Source organism: Morone saxatilis, unplaced genomic scaffold, assembly GCF_004916995.1.
Source record: "Morone saxatilis isolate NCDOM2014 unplaced genomic scaffold, NCSU_SB_2.0 Contig15, whole genome shotgun sequence".
Lineage (NCBI taxonomy): Eukaryota > Metazoa > Chordata > Actinopteri > Moronidae > Morone > Morone saxatilis.
This window is the reverse complement of record NW_023339707.1, coordinates 20,115,747-20,141,290: the sequence shown is the minus strand read 5'-3', so window position 1 is coordinate 20,141,290 and position 25,544 is coordinate 20,115,747. Positions and strand designations below refer to the sequence as shown.

Sequence of the window (25,544 nt, the reverse complement as noted above, 5' to 3'; positions counted from 1 at the left end):
AAAGGTTGTGTATTTTTTTGTATTGCCTGATGAAATGTTTTTGATACTACTGAAATGTGTGAAATCAAACTAGAAAACAGCTGCTGATGCACAAAGAGCTCATAAAAGGGAAATAAGGGAATATCCATTAGTGACAACGGTGACACTGCACAGCTTCAAATTAAGTTCATCATGGGGAAAGTGCATATGGGAAGTGTTGTGATTGGATAGAGTTTAGAAAGAGAGTTTATCACTGTATTTTAAATCCATTTTGCATGTCTTCAGTTGATGACTGCATGCACCTTTAACACTGTCAGACAAGCTGTGTTTAGTCTGTTATACTGCAGCTCTTCTCCCCATGATCCTTTTTCTTGATCTGGGTGAGATGTTCATGAAGCTTCCCTCCCTTCAGTTGTTTGCCAGTTAGTGTGCTATAAATAGAAAGGAGTGGATTAACTGAAAGCACCGCAAGACCAAAGATTGTTTTACTCCCTGTGAAAAATGCAACCCAGCTTTTTCAAGAAACAAAGAGGGCAGACGTAATGCTTCCTGAAACCCAAAATGGCATATTAACCCATCTTCAAATTGAGTTTGACAATCACTTACCAATATGTATTTATGAGGGGGGGTTTCAGGATAGCTGAATGATATGGTTTGATGATTGATTGTACCCGATGATTAATCAAACTAGATGCTCAATAGAATTCAAAAGTCTTACGTGTTTTAAGAAGCTATGCATCAGGGGAACAATACATTTGCTTTACCAGAAGGCTTGAGACGACATTTGTCACAGTAATGACTAACAGTAGATGGAAGAAATGACTGTGCTCCACTGTTTACTATGTCCCCTTATACTGTAACTACTCAAGGAGGAAATTTGGTTTTAAATACCAGCTGTATATGTGAGTATGTATTTTGGCTTGTTGGGTTTTTAATATGGTTTAATCACACTGGCTAATTGTATACATGTGGGATAGTGTTGCCTAATTTGTTTTCTACCTAGTACCCATATTCCTATTCATGGGGATGACACAAACTACCTGGAGTGCTGGAGTAATTTGGTCCTTTCTTGCAGTCTTTCAACTGAGGTAGCGCTGTTTTTATCTCACTTCAGTGCCAAACTCACTACGCCATCGCACCAATTGTCAGTTAAGTTGTGCTGATTAAAGGCACATCACCCTCTGAACATGGAAACTGCTATCACAAGCATCATTTTGTGTTAAGCTCCTTCCATGTAGATAGAGACATCTACAGTAACTGTGTGTGTGATGTGTGGTGCATGACTTCGACTTGGTCATCCATGTTGAGTCAGCTGATTGGTAAGACACATTATTTACAAGTGAGTCAATTGCAACCTTTGTCAGAAGGCCACACATTTCGTTCCCCCGGACAACTGGAGTCAACCACCAAAACCAGATAATCAAAGGAATGAATCTGTCTTGTGTGGAGACTGTATTGATCAGAGACCTGCTACACTGAAGGCTGGAGACACTCATTGCCAAGATGGCGGTGTGTACACAGTGGTGGAATGTAACCAAGTACTCAAGTACACCTCTGTACAATTTTGAGGGACTTGTACTTTACTTATTATTGTTTTATACTTCTACTCGTTGTACCCCTCTCCACCTCTTTCATCTGCTGACATGTCACAAAGTAAATGCATGGTCCGCCAACGCTTCTTAAATTCCACTAATAATTTTAGTCCCGCCCCCCCCCCCCCCCCCATAATTAGTTAGCATATTATTTTGTACCCCGCCCCTACCAAAATATAAAATAAAACACGCCCAACTCCTCATCCTTGGAGATTAATTTGCTGTAATCGTGGAGAACTACGTTTCGGAAAGATGGAAATGCTCATATTCAGTGGTTGGAAATATTCCCATTACTTTGATTTTAACTAACATAAGTCTGAATTTGGGGTAGAAATGACACGATTATCCATTTTATGGGGGCAACTAATAAAACTATTAGTGTAATTAAACACTTTTGGCAGGGAGTAAAAAAGTAATCCATTACATTTTGTGAGTAACAACCCGACAGTGGGTGGACTGACTTGGCAACAGGAAGGGGAATTTGTCACCGAAAGCGATAGTAACTCTCGGTTTGTTCATGGAAGATAACTTTCTAATGTAACATTCCTCGCGTGCCTCTAAAGTAACTCCGAACCGCACTTCCGTGTCGTAGTTGTTGTTGTTGTTGTTGTGGTTGTGTACGTTATTACCCACGTTAATAATATGTTTGACTTCATAAAGAGCTCATAAAGGCGTCTGTTAGCCGGCGTATGTCCCTGACATGAAGAGGAACGCTGAAGCTATGAGTACAACTCACAGCACTGATTCCTCCAAAAGACGCGGTCTGACATTCCCGTCAACCTCGGATTCACAGGAAGATGTAAGTGTTTTACATGGTTTCAATTGGACTCTTGTGTCGTTAAGTTTACTTAACTTTCGACTAGATATAATAGTTCGGCCGATATTGGCCAGACTTATCGGTATATAGGCGTTATTCCATACGTGTCAATATGAAAACAGTTATCTGGTACATTATGCATATTGGTGTCACTGCTGCGTTTATCCAGCAGAGTGCGCTGTTATGCACAATACAAGCAACAACTTTTGAGCTGAAATCATTAACAGTATTTTGTATGTGGATTGGATTTCAAAACTGAACTTCTTATCCAGAGTTTTGAGCTCATCTCTGTCCTCTCTGTTCTTGTCAGGTGTTGTCTGTCCCTCTGGACATCGTGGAGGAGATCTTCCTGAATCTTCCTCCCCATCTGGTGGTTTGTGTTTGTCGGTTAGTGTGCCATCAATGGAAAGAAGTGGCCGACAGTGAATCTTTCTGGAAAGAGAGGTGCAGAAGAGAAGGATATCGCCTCAGTGATGCTTCAAAAATACCTGAAGGCTGGAGGTTGTTTTACTTCTTGTGCAAGAAGAGAAGAAATCTTCTCAAGAATCCAAGAGCAGAAGGTAAGAAGCCACAGAGATAATTTTACTCAACATTTGGTGGCATTAAGTTAGTTTCCTGAAGTGCGCTACAATATGATTTCTCTCACCCTTTTCTTTTGTTTTTTATAGAAGACATGAATGGCTGGCATATCATAAAGAATGGTGTATATGACAGTATAACTTTAATGTCAGAATAAATAAAAATCAAAGACTTCCAAACTCATTTTATTTCAGCTTTCCCTCAGCTTCTTTACATCTCAGTATCGATAATGTATACATTTTAATGAGATGTTTTTTTTTTCATTTATATTTACAAATCACATTCACACCCAACCAGTCCGAAATCCAAATAGTACAAATTATTGTATTCAAAAGTCCAAAAACAAGTTGAAGTAAAGCGCTTACAGCACACACACAGCAGTTAATACAAACCGTGCTGGCTGGCATTCATTATCTTTTACTTGTCAACTCATGTCTGTCACAACTGTGTGCTTGAACTCCTTAGATGTATTTACTCAAATATACAAAAACTAAATTTGTGATACGCTGTTTAAAATGTCAAGTTTCAGACATTTCCTGTACCACTACATTTTCAGATGATTCACACCATCCTTGCATTCCCAAATAAGTTCATGTCATACTCAAAAAAAAAAAAAAGATAAGATGCTCCTTCATGGATCTCCCGTAGGGGAAATTCAAATTTGCACAGCAGTGCAGGGAAAGTAGTGCCAAGAGTGAAGAAAGAGAATAAAACATAATACATTATACAATACAGCACAATACCCTGTAACAGTTATCAATTCCAGTTATCCATATGGACCATATTCAACTTTATTATATAGTGTATATATTTGTATTTGTATTTTATTATATTCGCTGTTTGTACTACATTTCCCCTGTGCTAACTTAAATTTCTCTTATGGGGAATCAAGAATCTTATCTTAAAATAAAGATATATACACTATATGCGATACAGTAGAATATGGTAAGTCTGTGTATTTCTATAAGTAGTAGTAGTAACTATAAAAACTATATATATATGAGTATAATAAAGATAGTATATGTATTTTAAATCTATACTATTTTATTTCAACGGGTACATCTTAGACTTAGACTCAGACTTAGACAGACTTTATTTGTCATTTGGATTTGCCTCAAAATAAAATGTTGCAATGGCACATAGCACAACAGGAATAGAGGAGAGGCAGTATGTACAGTCAAAAAAATATATATGCAGATATAAAACTTTTATATAAAAAAACCCCGTAGATAATATATATTGCACAATTTTAGTTGCCTATGTAAAATAACTTTTGTATATAATACAAATAAGAAAAATGCGATAAATATATCTTTTGTATAAAAGACAGATAAAAAATAACGCAATATAAAGATATTAACAAAGATAAATATAAGATGGCTAAGTCCTGAGTAGGTGTGTGGGTGAGGAGGGGGAGAGAAACAACAACAACAACAACACACACCAACATTCTCAAAATTTCCCGCCACCAGCTGATTGTTACCGTAAAGGTGGACACACACCGGAAGTTTTCTTTAAGGACTGGAAGGATCTGAGGGGTTGGCTATTGCTTATATCCGGCGTACACCGTAATCCCACTCGGGCGGAGTCAGCAGCACACTGACAGTCTTCGGCACTTGGCTAAATGGGAGCTCGTCAATCGCTGCTGTCGACTATGGCAACTGAGTGTGCTGCGTTATTTCCTCCACTGACTCCGTCGGCGTCTCTTATGTCCAGCTCGAGTATCCTGGGATGAATAACGAGCGCCACCGCGAGAGACGCTTAGCTAGGAATGTCTTGTGGGAAGTAACGTTATGATACATCAAATGGCGTATAAAGAAGTAAAACCGATAGTGACGGTGGTCATTTAGCTACATTTAGGTTGATAGGAAACGTTAGTATTGTGGCTACTTTTACTTCACCTAGAAGAAACACTTCCGCGTTGTGTGTTATCGGTTATCGGTTATAAATAAGTGCATACCGTGTGTGTGTGTGTGTGTGTGTGTGTGAGTGTGAGTGTGTGAACTACATTTAAGCGGTTACACGCGTGTTATTCTTCCCTAAGGTCAAGAGGAGATTGTAGGTGCTTGTGAAGAAGCACTGCAACAAAACACTATCCTGGGTCTGTCCGAGGCATGACGAGGAAAGCTAAAGCTATGGGAACAACTCAGAGCTCAGATTCAACCTCAAGACGGAGTGACAGTGCGGGGACAGACCCCTCAACGTCGGGACAGGGAGAAGTAAGTGTTTTACACTGCTGACAGAGCTGCACATGGCTGCAGTAGAAAGTAAAAGTGACTGGATTACAACCATACCACCATTTCATGTGTGTTAACTTCAGAGCATGCTGTCTTCATGTTTCTGTACATGCACAGGGAGCCTGTTTGCTAACCACTGAATTGAAATGTCACAGTCTGTAAATGTACTAATTGCCAGGCTGTTTGGTTATAAACTTTATCTGACTTTATGACTTTATGTTTCATGTTTGAAGCATGAATGACCTACTTTCACCTTTAGAAAGGAGACAATAACATAAATCCTGCAAAGTAAATTAAGAGCTAATGTTTTAATTCTATCCCTTTTTGTTTGTGTAATCCTGGTGTAAAATCCTGATGTAGGTTAGTTTAGATAGTGTGATTGTGGAAACAGCAGGGTGCATTAGTCCAAAGTCAGTGTTTGTCTGAAAACTTCTTATCCAGAGTTTTAAGCTTATCTCTGTCCTCTCTGTTCTTGTCAGCTGTTACCTGTCCCTCTGGACATTGTGGAGGAGATCTTCCTGAATCTTCCTCCCCATCTGGTGGTTTGTGTTTGTCGGTTGGTGTGCCGTCAGTGGAAAGAAGTGGCCGACAGTGAATCTTTCTGGAAAGAGAGGTGCAGAAGAGAAGGATATCGCCTCCGGGACGCTTCCAAAATACCTGAAGACTGGAGGTTGTTTTACTTCCTGTGCAAGCAAAGAAGAAATCTGCTCAAGAATCCAAGAGCAGAAAGTAAGAAGCCGCAGAGTTAATGTAACTCACACTTTATTCATTCAGTCATTATTACCACATCATTTCCCTATCAACCCTCTTCTTTGTATAGATGAAATGAACAACTGGCACATATTGGAGAATGGTGGTGATAACTGGACAATAGAGGACGTTATGACGCCACATCCAAATGAGACAGTCAAGAAAAACTTTGTGACCTCTTTCCAGTGAGTACTAACTATCATTGGTCAGGGAAACATATGGCAACTATTAGATATACTACATTTCTATTATGTAGTTGCTAAAACTCTTTCTGTTTTTCTGCAGAACGTGCAAGAAGATGCAGCTGATTGATTTGGGGATGGAAGGTTACAACCCATCGTTTATGGATCAATTCCAGCCAGACATCAGAATATCTGATTGGTGAGAAGAACACAAATACTCTCACGACTCTTCCGAAATTGATGTAGAGCTCGCCAATCTTCATTTGTGTACTGTGTGTGTGTGTGTGTTTGTGTGTCTGTGTGTGTGTAACAAAACATGAGCGGAGGGGCTACCTTTCAAAAATGGTTCCAGAAAGATTGATCAAAATTTAAAAAAATGAAAATACAAAGCTCATGTAAATCCCAATAAATACAATGTAATACTGCGGCCAAATAAAGAAACACATGCTAAATAAAATGGCTTAGCTAATTTACCATTACAGACAGTACTTTGATTTAACTGTAAATGAAGGAGGCCGCTGTTTGTCCTCAGTTACAGCTCTAGCTTTTGTTTTTTATACTGTGTACTGAGACACTGTGTGATTTTACAGTAAAAATAAACATATTTATTATTCCCATAGCACAGCACAGAACATATGTTTGTCTCTGGGGATTAATGTAAGATTCAAATTAAATCTCGATTTAAAAAAAATAAATAAATAAATAAATAAATAAATATCCAAAACACATGGATGAAAACATATAGGAATGTGTTTCTTCTGCCACTGTAATTTAAACCTAGTTGCTGGTACCTGATCCATGTGCTCGTGCTTGTGCCTTTTGTTACATTAGGTATGCACCACGATGGGATTGTGGCAGTGAGTACGAGATCCATGTAGAGCTGCTGAATCAAAGAAAGAGACCCATCAAGACGTTTTCCCCTGACACTATTTACTTTGAGCAGTGGAGCGATCAGAAATGGAATCAGGTATGTACAGAGGCATTCATTAATACGATGAAGTTCAGAGGAGGTACAAAGCACAAGGACAACTGTGGACTTACTGATGTGTACTTTTCAGATGACCTATGTATTCAAGAACTATGGAAAAGGAGTGAGATACATCCGTTTTACCCACGGAGGCAAGGACACACAGTTCTGGGCAGGATGGTATGGAATTCGTGTTACCGACAGCTGCGTTGAGATATGTCCAGCAATGGACACGTAGTTCTTTGGGATTCATCTAATGCCCGCTTCCTGCCTTTGCCAGAACTTGCAAAATTGCACAGTCTTGTTTGCCTTATCTGTCTATCTATCTGTAGTCATTTTACATGTTAAACAAATGTTTTTTCTTGGATCCTCATACGCATACAGTACGTTTGCAGTGAGCTCATTTTACTACCAAGGAGCCATTATGGTTCCCTGGGAACAGAGTTCAGTTTGAGAACAGCCATAATATATTTCACCTTCAATATTAAACGTTCCTTATTTTTAATCAAAATGTACAGTCAAGCTTGAATTAAATTACCTGCTGTGTTTTCGTACACCAACTGTAATGGAAAGTGGTTGAAAAAGATGCCATATACATTATGTATACAGTATGTAGGCTTCTCTGTGTATTCTTTAAGGTGGGGTGATTATAATGTGTAAGTTATATGAAGGAATCAGTTCTGACATCCATGATAAGACCGTAATGAATGCTACATGGCCTTGGAAAAAGAAAATTCAAAAAGTTGATCTCTCAGCTCACAAGGGAATCTGTCTATGAATGCTATTATAATACTACAGCATTGCTGTTTGACAACCCAGCCTGAATTTAATATTCTTTGCACTGTTATGTAATGTGTAAATTATGACGCTAAAGAATTGTAGAACTGTTTTTTGTTGCAGAATCTGTTTTATTTTGGATTTCCTCGCACCACATCATCTTTAGAAAGTTTGTAACCTGTATTTACATAACCATCAAGTCAGACAACATGTATTTGAAATTAGGTTTATTCATATTAATACTGGTTACATTGTGATGCAAGATACAGTACAAATTTGATGTCAAATTGAATAAAAGAAGAAACTAATTTTCTTACTTACTTTCTCTTAACATTTTCCTGGTTAATTTCAGTGTCATCTGGGCTTCTCTACATCTCAGTATCAGTAATGCACACATTGTATTCAGTCAATAAGTTATGAGTTTTTTTCACTGTAATTATAAATTCAAGCCCATCATTCAGGCATGGACATAGCAAAAGACAAATGCAAATAGTGCTAGTTCAGTCACTCAGAAATATTCACAGGGTCTCAAACAATGCATTCTAAGAACCGTCAATGACTTCATGATGCTGCAGCGTAGCAGCAGCAAGTATCTTCAGTTTATTAACCTGGGGTTATCAGCTGAAACACTCCTACAAAGTTTAAACATTGCAACTTTTGATATGCATTCGTCACCTTCTTGTGACCTCACTTCTGTAACAAAAATTAATGACTGGCAAACTTTTGTGCTCCAACTCCTCATGTGTCGTTACTTAAATTGACAATGACTATTTCTGATACGCGACTTCCAAAAGGAGGTAGAGCTCTACTCTGACAAGTGTCAATTTATTGAAGTCTTCTTTTGGCAAACTAGAACTATGTTGGATCATAGCCTAGAAATGTCATTTTATATCAAATATTACTTGGATCTGCCTGGAGGCAATATTAACATTGAATATGAAAAATGTAAAAAATACAGCTACTTTTATTAACCCTTTGAGAAATGTATTCTTTCTTAAAAGTATGTCTTGAAAAGAAAATATGAGTTCTAAGACTTAAGCAGGATTGATATTGCTAGATACTCCACCGGTAATGGAAGAATGACACAGTGTCCAGGGTTGAACATATAGATGATACAAATGATAAACTTAAGATAATTGCATGTAAAGTAAAAAACAAAACAAAAAAAAAAACAGATTTAAGACATAACACCTATTTTGAGCATTTCACTAACTCATCATTTTCAGCTTGTTGATGTTTCACAGGGCAGTCGATTAAACAGTTCTATTAACATATCACTTCATAGTCCGTTATTCTGAAACACTTCTGCACAATGAACTCTAAACATAATGTGGTAAAAACTGCAACGTCATTCAACAATTTCACCTACAGTCTGCTGAAATATTTAGTCGAGCGTTCACATCATCACAAACGGCATCAAATGTCGCTCAATCTTAAAATCATGTTCAACACATTGGATATGTATTCAGGTTAACTCAGTCAGAAGGCAAATATTTCATGATACTTCAACTTATGTTGGAATGTGCTTGTGCAGCAAACCTCTTCAGTACTGTTAACCTAGATATGGAAACTGTTGTGGAGAAGGCTGCGACGAAACTTAGAGCAGAACACATTTACGCCTTTTCTTAGGTTCAGGAGGCTCCAGGGCAGCCAGTATTGCCTCATCAAACACATTCTTTAATCCTTTCTGTGGAAATAAAATATTAATATTCAAAACAGGTCTGTGTTCCAAATACAAATTAACATTTTCAGAGAACTAATTGCAACAAAAAAAAACAGGCTGAGTAGAAATGGAGCAGGGCGATCAAAAATGTTCCTTTATTCAAATAACATTATACAAGACTCTCCTCATGATCAACTTGTCTGAGTAAAGACAAAAAGCCCATGGAAATTTTTGATGCTGCAGTAGAAAAAATGTTATTACTGTCTAAGACAGAATGTAGCATAAATATTCTTTGTAGGATACAGCTGATGCTGAAGAGCTCAATACTGAGATAATAACAGAATGTCAATTTAAAAAACAAAAACAAACTCAGTCATGTACAGTTACACAGACTTGCACACAAGTTGCTGACAGCGGAAGGAAGAATTAAAGATTGGCACTCTTGTCATATCAGGCAGCATGGATAATTGTGATTAGGCCAAGTTGAAAAGAAAGCACACATGAACAGAAGGAAAAAAAGTTAATGGGCACAAAGTTTTAAAGTTTAAAAGAGCGTTGTGGTTATTTTAGTGACAGACATTTCTTTACAATGAGTAAGCAGCAGACGATCGAGAGGCAAAGCAAGATGCAAGAAGACATCAGAACAAACAGCATTTTCTCTTTCTTTGAGTTTCAGGGGGCTCTAAAGCGGCTAAGATAGCCTCATCAAATACGTTCTTCAGTCCCCGCTACAGAAAGAGGAAAAGAAGGGAGAAAGACAGGCACACAACCCAGAGTTAGATGGAGTTTTAAGCTAAATGCTGTCAGCAGAATATAAGGCAAAATACTTCCACCCATGTTAGGAAACAGACATTTAAGCATGCTTGCCACACCAGTTTTAAATGGGAAGTCTTACCTGTGTTAGGGCGGAGCACTCAACATATTTGACTGCCTTAAGGTCGCGAGCAAGTTTTTCTGCTGTCTCGGGGGTGATGGGCTTCTGTTTGTTCTTAGCTAGCTTCTCCACTGTGGAGGGGTCATCACGCAGGTCGATCTGAGTGCCTACCAACAGGAATGGAGTCTTGGGACAGTGGTGAGTTATTTCAGGAACCCACTGGAGAAATACACAAAGACAAAACACTCATTACCAAAAGACAGGCACACTCATCTATAATTTATGGTCAATTCATGATGATGAAAAATTGATTGCTGTTGTTGATTAAGGGGATATTGGTGGATAAGGAGAAGGGATGTTATAGGTTTTTGATGGAGGATAAAAGGAAGGAAGGTATTTTCCTTTAGTATTAACCTTTTTTTGTCCTTGCGCCAGACTTGTTAAGGAAAGTCTGCTCTTTCATATTTATATGAATTATTATTGTTATTCTTTGGTTATGGTATGTAATTTGGTCACAAATAAACAAAATAATTTGTATTTTGATCACATTTCTAACCACCATGAGCAGGACTTCCTATTATTAGAGGGCCATTAAACAAAACAGGATCCACAGTTAGCCAGATATTTCAGAAATGTTCCACATCAGCACGCGTGACTGAATCATATTCACAAACCTAACACTCATGTTTTGTTTTACATATTTTAAACAGTGTGGCAAGGCTACAGTTTCTAGTTTTCATGTTTATGTGGCTTTTTGAAAAGACTTCACACTTTTATTTAGACCATTATCTGTGAACGTAGGTTGTGAGATTGCCTGTTAAAAATGCCTTCCACGTTCAAACAGAAAAGTATCAAGGAGGAGAAATACTGAACAGTACATATTGCATTCAGAGTCAACACCCTGAAAAACATGTATCAGAGGGACCATTATTTCAGTAGTTTGACAACAACCTATCTACAAAGTTTAATGTTATTTTAAAGAGTAGGTTGTCACTTTTGTTATTATTTTTCTTACTATACTATTTTATAATCCTCTAATCCCTGAGTAATACAGAGCAGAATACGGTGGAGTATGCCATGAAGGCAGTTTAATTTCATATAGTCGGAAGTAGAGGGTGCTTGCAGGTGAGCAACTCCACTGCTTTCAGATAAACACTTTGCACTCACCTTTTCTTTAACATTCTCAAATGAGGAAGGTGAAACAACTGAGAAACAAACTAAGAAGACATCTGTCTGTGGGTAGCTTAGTGGTCGTAACCGGTCATAATCCTCCTGACCTAAAGAGAGATCACAGTACAAATTAGCTCAACCCTGTGACAGACTCACAACTGATCTTAATTCAATCCGGAGTGCAATTGAATTGAAAGAGTAAAACATAACCTTACCCGCTGTATCAAATAAGCCAAGGGTGTATGGTTCACCCCCAATCATTACAGTTACTGCATAGTTGTCAAAAACCTGCGTGAAGAGAACAAAGTGGAGGTCATGGCATGAGTACGTTACTTTCTTAACCAAAGTATGACCGTCTATCAGCACGCATCTGACTGTAAAAACCCCCACCGGAGTGACTTACTGTTGGTACATATTCAGAGGGGAATTTGTTGGTGGTGTATGAGATCAATAGGCAGGTTTTTCCCACTGCTCCATCACCCACCACCACACATTTGATAGTCTGCATCTTTGTGCTTTCTGATTCCGCTGGCTGCTGAGAGAGACGACAATTAGGACAGTTAATATTTGAGATTGCATGAACATTAACACTTCTACTGCTCACAACAGCTGTGATTAAGCATGGGGTCTAAGGGGAAAGGCTGTGTTTTGTGTCACACCCCATCACCACTACTGTCTAATAGGCTAACATTAGCGAACGACAACGTTATTCACTTTGCTTATTCGCTCAACGACCTGGCTAACTATAACACGTGTAATTAAGCTAAAGGGGTTAATCGCCCAATATGACATGATCTACTTAAGCAAACGGTAATGAAAACAAAAAGGTGTTTGTGTGTTTATGAGCAAGCTACGCTAACGCAGTGCTAGCACTCACTAGACAACGCTAGATAGCTTAGCTTAGCCACCGGCCGGCTAATATATAGGCTCGTAAAACTAACGACGGCTTTAGTTTCTGTGCAGTGAGTTGCAGCAAACACGGCGAAGCGTGAGACCAGTGTCCAGACTTGTATTTGCTATCTAACACAGCGCACAGAGGTGTCAGACAATGTTTGAGTTACGTACCAATGTCCCTCCGTGTGTTTCTTTCGCCGGGCGTTGGCAGCAGCGAGCAGCAACATTCAGAGCGGAGCTTCAAAGTCCAGACTTCCACCACGACTGTCAAGCTACATAGAGTAATATCGGACGTCCCCTTCAAAGTAAAACATTTAGCGTGCGTTGCGAAATCTGACGCCACATATTTTAAGAGACAGGCACTAAAGTATATGTTAAAAATGTCAAGATTTAATCTGCAGTTGCTAGTTTGAGGTATTTTCTAGTTTTTGTGCATTTTATTCATACTTGTTACCCATCTGTGCTTTTACTTTGAAGGATGTTTTTCTCTGGTACTGGTGGCTGGTCTTGACACCAGTTCCTGGAGAGGTTCCTGCAGCAGAAGTGGTGACATCACCTCCTAAATCCCTCCACCTTGCACCCTCACCTGAATCAGCTCTCACACAGCGCAGCAGCAGGTACAAGGCCATTCTGTATGTTAACAAAAAAAGGCTGACAGATGTACATTTGATAGATAGACAAGAGAAATTAAGTGATTAATGTTCTAGCTGTGCTGCTCTTCAGAGGCCAATACATTAAACCTGTAGAATACAATACAATACACATACACACACATGAACATGCAAATGTGGAGAGATGGTGAAGTGATGGGCTCCCATCTATTAGCGCCACGGGAGCAGTTAGAGGTACAATACCTTGCTCAAGGTTACCTCGGCAGTGCCCAGGAGGTGAACTGGCACCTATCCAGCTACCAGTCCACACTCCATATCGTGGTTCATGCTGGACTTGCATCGGCCATCCTCTGGTTCCCAAGCCCAAGACTGCATGAGACTGGCATAAAGTGGGTGTGTCTGTAAAGTGGAGACTGGTAGGTTCCCATAGCACCAAATAGACCTTTTTCACAACAGCTACGTTGACATGAAATAGAAGCGTCACCAATGTTAAACTAATTAAGGTCCTGTTCCATTCAGGTCAAAAAGAGTCAGGGTGCTGCTTTTTTGCATGTTGGCTCGCGGGAAAGGCTCTGCTACACTGAATGGAATGAAGGCTTAATTAGTAACATTGGTAACACTTGTCTTCACTATTCTATGTCAAAATAGCTGCTGTTAAAATGGTCTGTTTACATTCAGATATCTTAAGATAAGTCGAGAAATTTAATGAAAATCTGTTTTTCCATTGCCAAAATTGAGCCAGATGTAAATTTGAAACGTTATTTAGCCCCCTTCTTGACAAGCTAACTTGACATGGTTGGGAACAGTGGTCTCTTAGTTTCATATGATACCATACTTCATACTAGCTTTAAAACCTGAGAGGACGTCTGCGTCCAGTGTGATTATTCCTTCACCACTATTCAACTTCGTTATTTGTCCATGTTTTGTCTTTTAAAAGAGTTGGGCCTTGATTTACATTTGGAGGGATTTTTATTCTGCATAGCTTTTAGATCTTCAGAGTGAGCCTACAACACTGACTGATCTTTCAAAACCCCTCTAAACAGGTGGTTAATAGCAAAAGGAAGACCGTCCCCTATGACTGCTCATATAAGATCTACAAATGAATTAAATAAAAGCCAACAGCCTCAGTTCCCCAGAGGGGTTAATTTTAAGCTGATTAGATATTCAAAAGTTGGACCCAAAGTTATCTTAGGCCCTGGCACTGAAATTAATGAGGTTTTAATCATTTAAATACTAAGAAAAAAGGGAGTCTGAAAGCCACTTTTCACTTGGTTTATTTTTCAGTTTAATTCACACACTGATAAAGTGTCCAGTGCAGGAATAATTTTGTAGCCCCAGTGTGAGCGTGTTTATAATTCACCCATGATTCAAAATTACGGTTTTGCCAAAATCAGTCATAAATGTTTGAGCTTTGGCGTTTAAATTGTTGGTGCGGCCATATTTTCCTTGCAGTCTTTATCCTCCACACAACAATATGTGTTAATACCAAACAACACAACATTAAAATGAACAGGATCCAACGCAGAACCGTCCACCAACTAAACAAAGAAAAAGATTAACTGTGATCAGAATGATTGTTGTACATTGTTTTCATATTTTCAGTTATATTAACTGTAATGTCACTCAACAATAAAATGGAAATCATAGCGTATCCTCACATTATTTCCTCTTGTGCCATCAGTGATGAACTGGTTGGTGTGGTGGTGGTAGTTGTTATCACTGTGGAAAATAACACTTTGCATTAAAAATCAACAAATGACATATCCTGACTGATCAACCCTGTCTCCTATGCAATATTTGCCATCATATGGAGCCAATTAGTTGATTTTAGCTTGAAAGTTAGAGTCGGTCGTATGAGCTTTTGTCTTTCTAGGTCAGTAATAAATGAGCACTATTAAAGCAAGAAGCTGCAGTAGCATTGTATTATGTTGAAGTGTCTGAGCTTACCCAGCTGAAGTATACTTGTGCGGGAGACGCGGAGCCTGACACCGGTGTAGATGTTCGTTCCACTTCTGGCAATGACACACCAGTACATATCATCATCACTTTCTCTGAGAGAAGTCATAGTTACAGTGAAGATGCCTGCCTCCTTATCATCTGCAATGAAGCTTCTGTTACTCGGCCTGTTCTTGGGTGTTTTTACCACTATTCTACACAGGCTATATATCTTTCCTTTGCACCAGTACTTTGTGTTTTCTCTGTACTGATGGTCGTACTGACAAGGGACTGTCACAGATCCTCCGTAGGCTGCTGTTACCACCTCTGGAGCCGACAGCTGAACTGAGTCCACTGCATGCTTTGTAAGCCAGAGGAGACAGAGAGCTGGAGCTGCAAAATTCAAAAAGGATTTCAAATGATATAAGTTAATCATTCTTTCCAAGTTACTCTGCCATTACACAGGTCAAATATTTAAAAAAGCTGACATTACCATACAAGAAGCCAAACAATATCCTTGACATGATGGGAATGGAGAAAACAATGCAAAGCAGAAGCAAAATGTGCTAAATTTAAAGGGTTCCTGTTATTTATTTCAGTATTGCGTAATCAGGTGGTTTTATGTGAAATCATTAAAAAAGTTCAGCTACGTAGGTTTGTGTTTGTGTGGCCATTATTGCATTGACTTGCAATGAGAATTCTACAGTTCTAAATGTTTCTCCTGTGTATTTTGCCCCTCTGTATAAGATACTGGAGAGGGGCAACCGTAAGCCCAGTTAATTTATTTAAACAGCAGGTGGCACTAAAGACCACACTGTCAGATGATATATGTTTATCTATCTGTGTTGTTTTCTTCCCAGGTCATCAACTCCATATAGTGCAGCCTAATCACACTTTGTAAAATGTTTTTAAAATGCATTTTGTAGATATAATTTGCTGTGGGACAAACAATATTATCTTTTGCCCCATTGCTTCACATCCATTGCATTTATCCTCTGGCTTCCGTTTATCTAATTGGATTCTTTGCCATTTTGTGCCACTTTACATTTTTAATAGCTTAATAATGATGTAACTGATGCTATGCATTATCGTGAAAGATTATGCTTTCAGGTTTCTTTTCATAAACTTCGATATTTAATGTGCATATCACGTATACAACATTTGACTTTACTGCCTTCTGATGTGCAGTTCATCATTGCAGACATGAGTTGACTTTATGTGTTTAATTATGTCACAGTTGATGTTGTATTTTGTTTTTTTAATGTCATCTTGAACTTCATTGATTACTATTTCTCAGTAATAGCTAACAAATTGCTCTTCTATAGTATATATAAGAATAACAAACAAAGATTTTAAAAGGTTTCTTACCAAATTGAATTGGCATTGCCAATTGCCATATATAATGTACATGTAAGTGTAGCAATTGTAGCCAGGAAAACCATTTATAGTAATCACAGATACCACAAGGCAAGACATAATTGGGTAATCTGAGCTGATTGTGTCAGAGACTTGTGGTGTGAGACTATAACATATTTCCCATTTAAATAAACATGTACTTTTTATTACAATGCAAAGAGTGAAAAGTTTACTTTTTCATTATAAAAGTTAGTCTTGTGTTTTGTTTTGTTTTGTTTTGTTTTATTTTTAACTCTCTTTGTGTATTATATATCTTTTCAAACCATTGTTTTATATCACTACTGTTTTTTTTTTTAAATAAAAAGTAGACTTTACACTATACTTGACAATGAAAAGATTCTCATAGAACTGAAAACTGGAATGACGTAGGAAAAAGCAGAACTATGTTGGTGACACATGCACTGTTGGAAAATAAGCAGAACAAAGGTTACAACACCCATAACAAGAAATCTTTGTTTAAAACCCTCCTTTGTAACTATGGCTTACTTAACCTATTAAACCACTGCATAGGATAGTTTTATTGGATAATTGTGGCACAGAAACAAACATAACATATGAGGTCAGCATATAGCATTCTTTTCTTTTTAACTGAGCAGATGTATAATGCACATGTATGGTAAGTGACAGATTAGTTCTTGATTTGTACTTCAGGGAAATAATTCTCAAACACTGAATTAACTTTCCTGAGATGATTACATGCCCTTGGTAAAAACCTAAATTGGACTGTGTTCACTTTTAAGTGAATCAGTGGGTAAATGAGAAATCCCACCTTCAGTCCCCTCGACATTTATTTGACGTCTTTCTTTAATTTTTGAGACACGGCATGAAAAGCAGTTTGTTTTGCATAAGCAAATGGCATTACTCTGCTTCTAGGCTTTGGCTCACTCAAAGTGTTTTCCGCTGACACAAGCATATCTTTCTTTAAATATTACATAAACTGTTCAAGATAAAAAAAGGCTGCATTATAATGGAGCTAAATGATTAGATAAGTTCCCTACTTATCATGTGAATGCTTTTGATTTCAATGCAGATCTCGCTTCATGACATATCACGATCCTCTTTTCAGCATGATTAGAGTTGTCAAACATATTTATCATCACACATCTGTAGTCTAGACATTTTTTTCCAAGGCAGTTTTTCCTGATGTTTATGTTAGTTGGTTTGCTGCTGAACAGAGGCTGTAAATGTACTGCATGACATGACATATTTAATAAGATATTATAGATTCATGCACTGTAGTCAAATCCCAAATAATTTGCTGTTTTCCATGCGTATATAAATATCACTTTAGAAAATAGGATTTAAACATTTCCATTTTTCTTTCTGATATAAACTTTATTACAATTTTGGTAGTTCAGGCATAAATGGCCAAATATAAACATTTGTGACAAATGTTCTTTCAGTGTTTTGTGTAACTTTTAAAACAAGCCTTAGGCATATTTCGTGCATTGTATTTGCTTTGCATTAATGCTTGGTTTGGATAAATGAGTCCTTCACACAAGGAGAAAGTGGGCCTGTGGAGAATATGCCTGGAATTGTGATAAGTAATCACATATTACTCCTTAAGTGTAGCACATTTGATAATCTACTCTGAAACAATCTTTTGCAAATAAACACCTTTTTGGCAGGTGTCCCATTTTTTTTAAGGAATAAGCAAATTGTGCGTATAAAAGTAAGTGCACCTGTTAGAAGACGTCCTTGTCCTCCGGTAGTCATGGGCAAAGTACTGTTTTTGACGGGTAAGTCAGTTCTTTTGAAACAGTTTCTCTTCTATGTGCAGCAGATGGTCTCCTGGTAATGTATGTTTCCAAATACAGTATCTAGCATCCATTTTCAGGAAACAGTTTTGATCAGCTTTTCTTTTTGCTCAAAGATAACCATGTGATTCATTTTACAGCTCTGGCCCTGCTGCTGCATGCGCAGCTTGGTAAGCAATTATACAAGATTCACTGTGCAGGTGTATTTTTCTTTTTATGGTCAGAAATTGCATTTGATCATGTCTTTCTTTGAATCAAAGGCTCATCCTTCATACTGTCATGCTACTTCACAAACTGGGCGCAGTACAGACCACCTCCAACCATTTTTATGCCCAATGACATCGACCCATGCCTCTGTACCCATCTTCTGTATGCCTTCGCCACCATAAAGAACAACCAGCTGGCCACCTATGAGTGGAATGATGTGGAGCTTTACGGTCAGTTCAATGCCCTGAAGAACAAGTGAGTCACTAAATATATCTCTTGTTTCTCTTGTATAAAAGGAAATAACTCCTATAAAGCACAATAAAGTTTCACTAATAAAGCACAGTGAGCAGTAAGTATGAGTGTTTCATTTTGTCACTGCAGTGTAAAATGTTTGATTCCTTGGCAGGAATGGCAACCTGAAGACTCTTCTGTCTGTCGGAGGATGGAACTTTGGCTCTACAGGGTGAGATAATCTACAGGTATTTGCAGACTTGGCTCCCCAAACTGTGAAATATTCTGTTTTAATACATTTTTTATGTTCCCACATTAGCTTTTCACAAATGGTGTTGAGCCCTGCTAACCGCCAGACCTTCATCAACTCAGTCATTTCATTCCTGAGGAAGTATGAGTTTGATGGGCTTGATATTGACTGGGAGTATCCAGCCAACAGAGGAGGCTCTTCTCAGGATAAGCAGTACTACTCTGTTTTCCTGGAGGTTTGTTTGCTACATCTGTTTTCTGCTTGTTTTTTTCTCGGTTTAAATAATTTTTGACCTAACAGTAAATATAACTGTGGGGTTTCTACTGTGTCTTGCAGAATAAAAGATACATAAAAGCAAAGCAACTCACAAACTGCATTATGAATCCTTGAGTTCAATTATACGAAAATTTCTTATATCTGTTGACATTCAACAGGAGATGAGGGCTGCCTTTGAGAATGAGGCCAAGCAGAGCAACAAGGCTCGTCTTCTGATGTCTGCTGCTGTGTCGGCTGGAAAGGACACCATTGAGTCTGCTTATCAAATTCCCAAGCTCGGCCAGTAAGCATTTGAAACAATATTTGTGGAGTGTCCATTCTTCATCCACAACATCATAATGGGTCACAGCTGAATGGAACAACTCTGAATCTCACACCCTTACTAATACTATATATACTATATTAATGTAAACATGCTTGTTAATGTTGGTCCCTTCTTGTTTTCCACACCCAGGGCCCTGGATATGATCAATGTCATGACATATGACTTCCATGGCTCTTGGGATCCCATGACTGGCGAGTGCAGTCCCCTGTTCAGAGGCCCAGAGGACCAGGGTGGTTTCATCTATTTCAATGTGGTCAGTACTTGAACATCATCATGAACAAACAGAGGTCTTATTTACAATAATTAGGCCTGTGTAAAGAATATACTTGCATATCCTCTGTAGGTTTACATCTGTAGGCTTGTATGTATATTTTCCTTTATTTATTTATTTTTTTTATAAACGTCCCTTTTTCCAGGACTATGCCATGAACTACTGGAAGAGCCAGGGAGCCCCAGCTGAGAAGCTGATTGTTGGTTTCCCTACATATGGCAACACATTCACTCTTAGGAATCCTGCAAACCATGGTGTTGGAGCACCTATTGCTGGTGCTGGAACTCCAGGAAAGTACACACAAGAGGCTGGAGAACTTGCTTACTTTGAGGTACACTGTCTTATTATTGTACTAGAGTATTAAAGAATAAGCTTGAATGTTGATGGTGGCTCAGTGTTAGTTAATATTCTTCTGTATGATTGATAACTGAACAGGCTGGTTTATATTACAGACTCCAGATGAAGAAGTGAATTAATTAATTCATGCATTGCCTTGTGAAACTACAGATCTGTGGCTTTTTGAAAGATGGAGCAACTGAGGTTTGGAACCAGGCCCAGGATGTGCCATATGCTTACAAGGGAAACCAGTGGGTGGGCTATGACAACCCCAAGAGCTTCCAGCTCAAGGTAACAAGACTGCTCAGAGTTTACCATTTACCATTTGACAGGCCAGTCTGTTGGTTGATGTGAGTTACTTTTGGCTAAACATGTTTCCAAATCTCCATAACCTGTCAAGACTCATATTAAGTATTATAAAATATGAAAATGTTCCCTCTGTGCTACAACAGAAGGTGACTGAATTTTATTTGATACTGTTTTAATGTATGTGGTGTCATGCTGCAGTTATCAGCAAACACTGTGTCAAGGTCTTCTGACCTTGCAATATTTTATTTGCAATGTTTCTGACCTCAAAATGCTGCACACAACGCCCTCTCCTGGCTGTCTGTAGGTTGACTGGCTGACAAAGAGTAACTTTGGAGGCGCCATGGTGTGGACCCTTGACATGGATGACTACCTGGGCACTTTCTGTAACCAGGGAAAATACCCACTCATTAATGTTCTCAAAAAGGGCCTTAATCTGGAACAAGCATGTAAGACTTTTAATACCTTGATGATCACTGTGACATCAACATAGAGTTCCCAGAAAAATGATTTGATTAAATAATTAATTTGTGGTATTTTTCAGCCTGTGCCCCACCTGCCACTCCCCTTCCACCAATTGCAGGAATGAGTACAACAAGCGGAGGAAGCTCCGGAGGAAGCTCCAGTGGAGGCTCTAGCGGAGGCTCCAGTGGCGGCAGCTCCTCTGGTGGCGACTCAGGCACCAGTGGCATGAACAGCGGATTCTGTGCTGGAAAGGCCAACGGCATGTACCCTAACCCAACAAACAAGAACCAATTTTACAACTGCAGCAGGGGCCAGACCTACTTTGAGCACTGTGCTGCTGGTTTGGTCTTTGACAGCTCCTGTTCTTGTTGCAACTGGTCTTAAAGTTGAAGTTATAGATTGACTGGTTAACTGTTCAAAGGCTGGATAACTCTGTTTTACATTTGTTCTTAGTTCTCAGGAGGCCAACTTCTCTGAGTACAAAGTCCATCCTTCTGCATTGGATGTTTAACAATGTAAAAACCCGAGGCTTTCCTCTTGAGTAGTTAATTAAAAGCAAAGAAAATAAACATTGAATTGTTGCAGGTGTGTTATGTATTTACATTCTTTTCTTTGTTGTCAATTTTAAAATGAGGTGTCAGAATTTTCTCTGTATCAATCAAAACTACACTATGTTCACCTAAAGCACAACTGTTTTAATACACATAGTATACAATATGTATATATTCATGTACATATGCCAAAAGATATGCAAAAACACATAAAACACATAAAAGATTACAATTAAACCTGTATTTAAAGTATTCTGCATGTAATTATTACTAAGCATAATCCTTGTATTATATTTCAAATGCTGATGAAACATAAAACATAACACCGATCCACAATTTGATGACCACTCTCTGTGATTTACAAAACAGAAAAACAACAGTGTGAACTATAACCTCTAACAGTAGCACACTATTTACTTTGCAAATTCCGTGTAATTCAGCACAATAAAAGTATATTCACAATGTTCATTTGGTAGGTAAAACATCTGTAGTCTCTGATGATAAATCGTTGTAAGACTTCATCTCCTACAGTGGCCAGTCAAGGACAAAACACAGCTGCTGTCCCTCTCAGCTGCTCTTGTTCTCCTCTTTCTGTTCTGTTGCGGCAGCTCCATTCTGCTCTGTAGCTGGTTCCTCCACCATGGCGGACTTTTTCGTTGTTCCTGTTGAGATGCAGAGTGAGTTAGAGCGGGAGGATGATGATGAGTATGAAATTAGTGAAAACAACCATTCAGCAGCAGTGTGTGAGGGTGCTGGTTGATGCTGTACCTGTGAGGTAATTTCTGTGCATTCGATGGAACAGCAGGAGCCCAATAAAGACAATAAAACCGATGCATGCAATTATCATTCCACACAGCAGGAAGCTGTAGCTGCCTTCAGTCTGGATAATCTGGGGATGAGACAGCAACATTAAACAACTGAACATGAATCTAAATTTCCACTGGGCTTGTTTTTTCGCAATTATAAGCCCATTTCTCTATATCTGTATCTATAATAATGAAGATACTCATCAGACTTACTGAGCCAACCACAACCTGCATTACCATCTCCCCCATCCCTGCACTTGTCACCAGGACTGATGTCGCGCATCCTGCACAAAGAAATGTATGGTTTATTTCCTCTCCTCGCTTTGATTCCATTAATGTTATCATTATTGTGCTATAAACACTTCATTATACCCTGATAATCAAGGATGTCTTCAGTATAGGCAAGCATACAGGGAAATATGCTGCTGAGGAAAAGCCCACATAAACAAGTCCCGACAAACAGAAAGATGCTGCTGGTGTAAAAAATAAGCAGCATCAACACAGTAACAATAGCACCTGCCTGTAAAAACAAAGAAAAGAGAGCATTGTTAATTAGTGTTGATAGCAGTGTTTGAATTTCATTGAATATGTCTCATCTATAATGTGATGACGCTATAAATCTTTTATTGGCCTTACTATGTTGAACATGAGCAGTCTCACAGGCTGGAAACGGTATGAGAGAGGAATGGACAAGAGACGTCCAGCAGTGATTGCTGCCCAAAAAATACTGGCCAGGTAACCTGCTGTTTTATGAGGCAATGACATAGGAGGTGCCACGCCGTAGGTGTACACAAAGCCAGCATACGCACCCTGAAAGGAAAAGGCAGATTCTGTCATGTGCTCTATTTTCTGTGCTTTATGTGAAGCAGGATTTGTATGCATTCATACATTTTCATGAGGAACATAGTACCTGAAATGCACATCATATTATTTATCTGCACCCCTCACTCACCACAATACCATCGGTCATGAAGAGCACCATCCCACCGAGGATATGAATCATAAAGAAGGATAATGGCAGACCGCGCAGGTTATCATTCTGACAGCAGCTAAAGATATCCCCATGACCTGTAACAGAGCAAAATGTCACAAATAACAGATTGTAGCACACAAAATGGCATTTATTGTGATTTTTTTTCATCCAAACTAAAGTACCATGGACTGAGGAAATGCATAATTCATTTTAAAATAGGAGTCCTATTTGAAAATCACTTTTTCCACGTCCTTACCTCCAGCTTCATGTTCCTTCTGCTCCACGTCTGTGCCCTCGGCCCCCTGCTGGTTCTCCATTGCTAGTTCATCTTTGTCCAGAAGACGAGGAGTGCCACTTGGGCAACATGGGATCAGCTGCTCCCGATACATCAGGTACAGGACTGCAATGGGCACGGGCAGCTGAGGGCGCATAAAAAACGTTCAGCTTTTTCACTTCTGTCATTTTCAACCATTTACTGAAATATAAGACTAAGATGCTATGAAAAAGTGTCCCCCAACACATTTACTACTATAAATCTGTCAATGTCTTACATTTATAAGCGCCATGATCCAGAAGGCATAGTGCACATTGGACTCCTCTTCCCCTCCCTCGTGGGGCAGGTCACTCTGAGTTATGTTGTGCTCTGCAATTGGACTGTTTCTCAGCATGTTCCTGAAATGATGCATGATCTCAGTGCCATTCCCTGTATGATTCCCACAGCCCGTCTCTGAGAGGAAAGGATCTGCAATCAGTGGGCTCACCAGGGCTCCAAACCCAATGAAGAAATGAAGAGCCTGCAAAAATGTACAAGACAAAGGCCAGACACATGACTTTCTGTGTTTTTTGATAATGTAATCGGCTCATAACTTGACAAAACCATTGGACACACTGTATTGAAAGTTCTTATTAAATTGCCATATTTGTGGAAAAATACAAATTAAACACTCCTGATATAATATCTGAAATGTAAATCCTATCATATTAGTATTTCTACAGATAAAATACAGATACTAAATACTTTTTTTTACCTGTAAGAAAACAGCTGAGTCTTTCTGATAGATGGTCACCAGTTGGATGTTTGCGATGGTGTCAATAACGCCCATCGCCAATCCAGACACAGCCATGGCAATGGCAAGCAGGAGAACATTATTGCACAGTGGGATGATGGCAAATATTATAGAAATGACAAGTGCAGACACAAATAAGGCAGCTAGAGCACTGAACAACCTTTAAAAAAAAGAAAAGAGACAAAACTGTTACAGTGACATTATTTATACTAAACACCCGCACAGCAGAATGGGATTAACACTGATGTAAATTCACGATACTTACGTCCTCTTGAAAACACCACCAACTGAGCTGCCAATCAACAAGCAAAACTGCTGAGAAAAGAATACCCAGGTAATCTGACTAAGTGTTGAGTTTGTTTGACATTGCAAGTCCAAAATTGTAGGTCCAAGGAAAGCAATGCAGAGTCCAAAGCTGAAGAAAACACTCCAGTAGGTCAGTGTGTGATGGGCATTCCTTTTGAACAGTGTTACAATCCGCTCATCCACAAACATCTTGGCCACGATAAATATGGATGCACTGTACCTCAGTGAAACAGACTGTCAAGGATTTATACTGTATATAAATATAATATGTAATATAAAGTACTGCAATGTCAATATGTGAAAGCAGCTCTCTGAATTTCCGTGGATGCTTGTTGTAGTATAGCGAGTTTCTTGATCTCTTTTAAAGCTTTTACCTCCCTCCTCCTTGGATTGCTTAACTGAAAAGGATGTCCACTTGAGTTAATGGGTGAAGTGGAGATTCTTCCAACAATAATATGACCATTTGAATTGTGTCAATGATTAGCAATGAAAAAGAGACGGTGTTGAAATGCTACCAAGTGTGCATTTATGTGTCATGACACTTACAGCCCTATCAGTGGAAAATGTATCAATGAGGATGCAGTGACTCAGGCTTCTCAAGGACAGGTTGTCTTTTCTTTCATAGCTGGAAAACCCTGCAGCACAAAAGATGGCATAATCTGCTATAAAATGTCATTAAAATTTAGATACAAATATATAAATTATATATATATATATATATATATTCTATTTAGAATTGTACTATATGACAAGTTAGGTGTCAATTGTGACATAAATAGAATATCTTTCTTCTCATGCAGTCTTATTCCAGCGGTGTATTTTACTTTATTATATATCTTGCAATATGTGATGTTTTTCATCAGCAATAAATCTAATGTTTTACTTCTTATTAAAGAATTTTATAGAGTATATCACTGCTAAAAAATATCTAGTGTCCAGAACATTACATGTGCCAACAATGTGTCTAATTCTTT

The 25,544-nt window shown here is 38.6% G+C and overlaps 5 protein-coding genes across 7 annotated transcripts; 2 read left to right on the top strand and 3 right to left on the bottom strand.

The window, feature by feature from the left end:
* Nucleotides 1–4,511: 4,511 nt before the first annotated feature.
* LOC118324760 (F-box only protein 44-like) lies at nucleotides 4,512–8,851 on the top strand. The gene is made up of 6 exons (XM_035657218.1): nucleotides 4,512–5,186; nucleotides 5,684–5,933; nucleotides 6,025–6,139; nucleotides 6,240–6,335; nucleotides 6,968–7,103; nucleotides 7,195–8,851. Exons 1-6 carry the CDS (start codon nucleotides 5,082–5,084, stop codon nucleotides 7,339–7,341), a joined length of 849 nt encoding a protein of 282 aa, XP_035513111.1. The 5' UTR covers nucleotides 4,512–5,081; the 3' UTR covers nucleotides 7,342–8,851.
* Nucleotides 7,991–12,774, bottom strand: LOC118324762 (cell division control protein 42 homolog). 3 transcript variants are annotated; one of them, XM_035657221.1, is made up of 6 exons: nucleotides 12,653–12,774; nucleotides 11,991–12,119; nucleotides 11,803–11,875; nucleotides 11,585–11,694; nucleotides 10,439–10,636; nucleotides 7,991–9,567 (listed from the first exon to the last, which is right to left on the bottom strand). In XM_035657221.1, the coding sequence occupies exons 2-6, from the start codon at nucleotides 12,093–12,095 to the stop codon at nucleotides 9,478–9,480; spliced, it is 576 nt and encodes a 191-aa protein (XP_035513114.1). In that variant the 5' UTR covers nucleotides 12,096–12,119; nucleotides 12,653–12,774; the 3' UTR covers nucleotides 7,991–9,477. The 3 variants fall into 3 exon arrangements, with proteins under 3 accessions (XP_035513114.1, XP_035513113.1, XP_035513115.1); XM_035657220.1 differs by having other exon boundaries at nucleotides 11,991–12,122; nucleotides 12,653–12,746; XM_035657222.1 differs by lacking the exon at nucleotides 7,991–9,567 and adding an exon at nucleotides 9,677–10,271 and having other exon boundaries at nucleotides 11,991–12,122; nucleotides 12,653–12,746.
* Nucleotides 12,775–12,909: 135 nt separating this feature from the next.
* On the bottom strand, nucleotides 12,910–15,584 carry LOC118324761 (CMRF35-like molecule 3). Its single transcript, XM_035657219.1, has 4 exons — nucleotides 15,521–15,584; nucleotides 15,040–15,420; nucleotides 14,751–14,811; nucleotides 12,910–14,630 (listed from the first exon to the last, which is right to left on the bottom strand). The coding sequence occupies exons 1-4, from the start codon at nucleotides 15,549–15,551 to the stop codon at nucleotides 14,483–14,485; spliced, it is 621 nt and encodes a 206-aa protein (XP_035513112.1). The 5' UTR covers nucleotides 15,552–15,584; the 3' UTR covers nucleotides 12,910–14,482.
* Nucleotides 15,585–18,157: 2,573 nt separating this feature from the next.
* On the top strand, nucleotides 18,158–21,343 carry LOC118324759 (acidic mammalian chitinase-like). The gene is made up of 11 exons (XM_035657217.1): nucleotides 18,158–18,182; nucleotides 18,341–18,370; nucleotides 18,461–18,662; nucleotides 18,814–18,870; nucleotides 18,958–19,123; nucleotides 19,323–19,447; nucleotides 19,619–19,742; nucleotides 19,906–20,091; nucleotides 20,268–20,387; nucleotides 20,710–20,851; nucleotides 20,947–21,343. The coding sequence occupies exons 1-11, from the start codon at nucleotides 18,158–18,160 to the stop codon at nucleotides 21,249–21,251; spliced, it is 1,482 nt and encodes a 493-aa protein (XP_035513110.1). The 3' UTR covers nucleotides 21,252–21,343.
* Nucleotides 21,344–21,584: 241 nt separating this feature from the next.
* mfsd4ab (major facilitator superfamily domain containing 4Ab) lies at nucleotides 21,585–24,759 on the bottom strand. Its single transcript, XM_035657216.1, has 10 exons — nucleotides 24,530–24,759; nucleotides 24,226–24,424; nucleotides 23,749–23,991; nucleotides 23,454–23,616; nucleotides 23,177–23,292; nucleotides 22,861–23,034; nucleotides 22,597–22,744; nucleotides 22,438–22,508; nucleotides 22,187–22,307; nucleotides 21,585–22,080 (listed from the first exon to the last, which is right to left on the bottom strand). Exons 1-10 carry the CDS (start codon nucleotides 24,757–24,759, stop codon nucleotides 21,986–21,988), a joined length of 1,560 nt encoding a protein of 519 aa, XP_035513109.1. The 3' UTR covers nucleotides 21,585–21,985.
* Between the last annotated feature and the right edge of the window lie 785 nt (nucleotides 24,760–25,544).

Excerpts from the sequence above, each read along its gene's own strand:
- LOC118324760 (XM_035657218.1), top strand. The coding sequence starts at position 5,082 with ATGACGAGGAAAGCTAAAGCTATGGGAACAACTCAGAGCTCAGATTCA. Across the intron at positions 5,934-6,024 it reads CAAGAATCCAAGAGCAGAAA|ATGAAATGAACAACTGGCAC; the intron begins GTAAGAAGCCGC and ends TTCTTTGTATAG. Across the intron at positions 7,104-7,194 it reads GCGATCAGAAATGGAATCAG|ATGACCTATGTATTCAAGAA; the intron begins GTATGTACAGAG and ends TGTACTTTTCAG.
- LOC118324762 (XM_035657221.1), bottom strand. The coding sequence starts at position 12,095 with ATGCAGACTATCAAATGTGTGGTGGTGGGTGATGGAGCAGTGGGAAAA. Across the intron at positions 11,876-11,990 it reads CCTCTGAATATGTACCAACA|GTTTTTGACAACTATGCAGT; the intron begins GTAAGTCACTCC and ends CTCTTCACGCAG. Across the intron at positions 10,637-11,584 it reads TTGAGAATGTTAAAGAAAAG|TGGGTTCCTGAAATAACTCA; the intron begins GTGAGTGCAAAG and ends GTATTTCTCCAG.
- LOC118324761 (XM_035657219.1), bottom strand. The coding sequence starts at position 15,551 with ATGTCAAGGATATTGTTTGGCTTCTTGTATG. Across the intron at positions 14,812-15,039 it reads CACAAGTATACTTCAGCTGG|TGATAACAACTACCACCACC; the intron begins GTAAGCTCAGAC and ends TATTTTCCACAG. Across the intron at positions 14,631-14,750 it reads ATGGCACAAGAGGAAATAAT|TTGGTGGACGGTTCTGCGTT; the intron begins GTGAGGATACGC and ends TTCTTTGTTTAG.
- LOC118324759 (XM_035657217.1), top strand. The coding sequence starts at position 18,158 with ATGGGCAAAGTACTGTTTTTGACGG. Across the intron at positions 18,371-18,460 it reads GCTGCTGCATGCGCAGCTTG|GCTCATCCTTCATACTGTCA; the intron begins GTAAGCAATTAT and ends TTTGAATCAAAG. Across the intron at positions 20,388-20,709 it reads CCAAGAGCTTCCAGCTCAAG|GTTGACTGGCTGACAAAGAG; the intron begins GTAACAAGACTG and ends GGCTGTCTGTAG.
- mfsd4ab (XM_035657216.1), bottom strand. The coding sequence starts at position 24,759 with ATGTTTGTGGATGAGCGGATTGTAACACTGTTCAAAAGGAATGCCCAT. Across the intron at positions 23,617-23,748 it reads GGATCATGGCGCTTATAAAT|CTGCCCGTGCCCATTGCAGT; the intron begins GTAAGACATTGA and ends ATGCGCCCTCAG. Across the intron at positions 23,293-23,453 it reads GAAGGAACATGAAGCTGGAG|GTCATGGGGATATCTTTAGC; the intron begins GTAAGGACGTGG and ends GCTCTGTTACAG.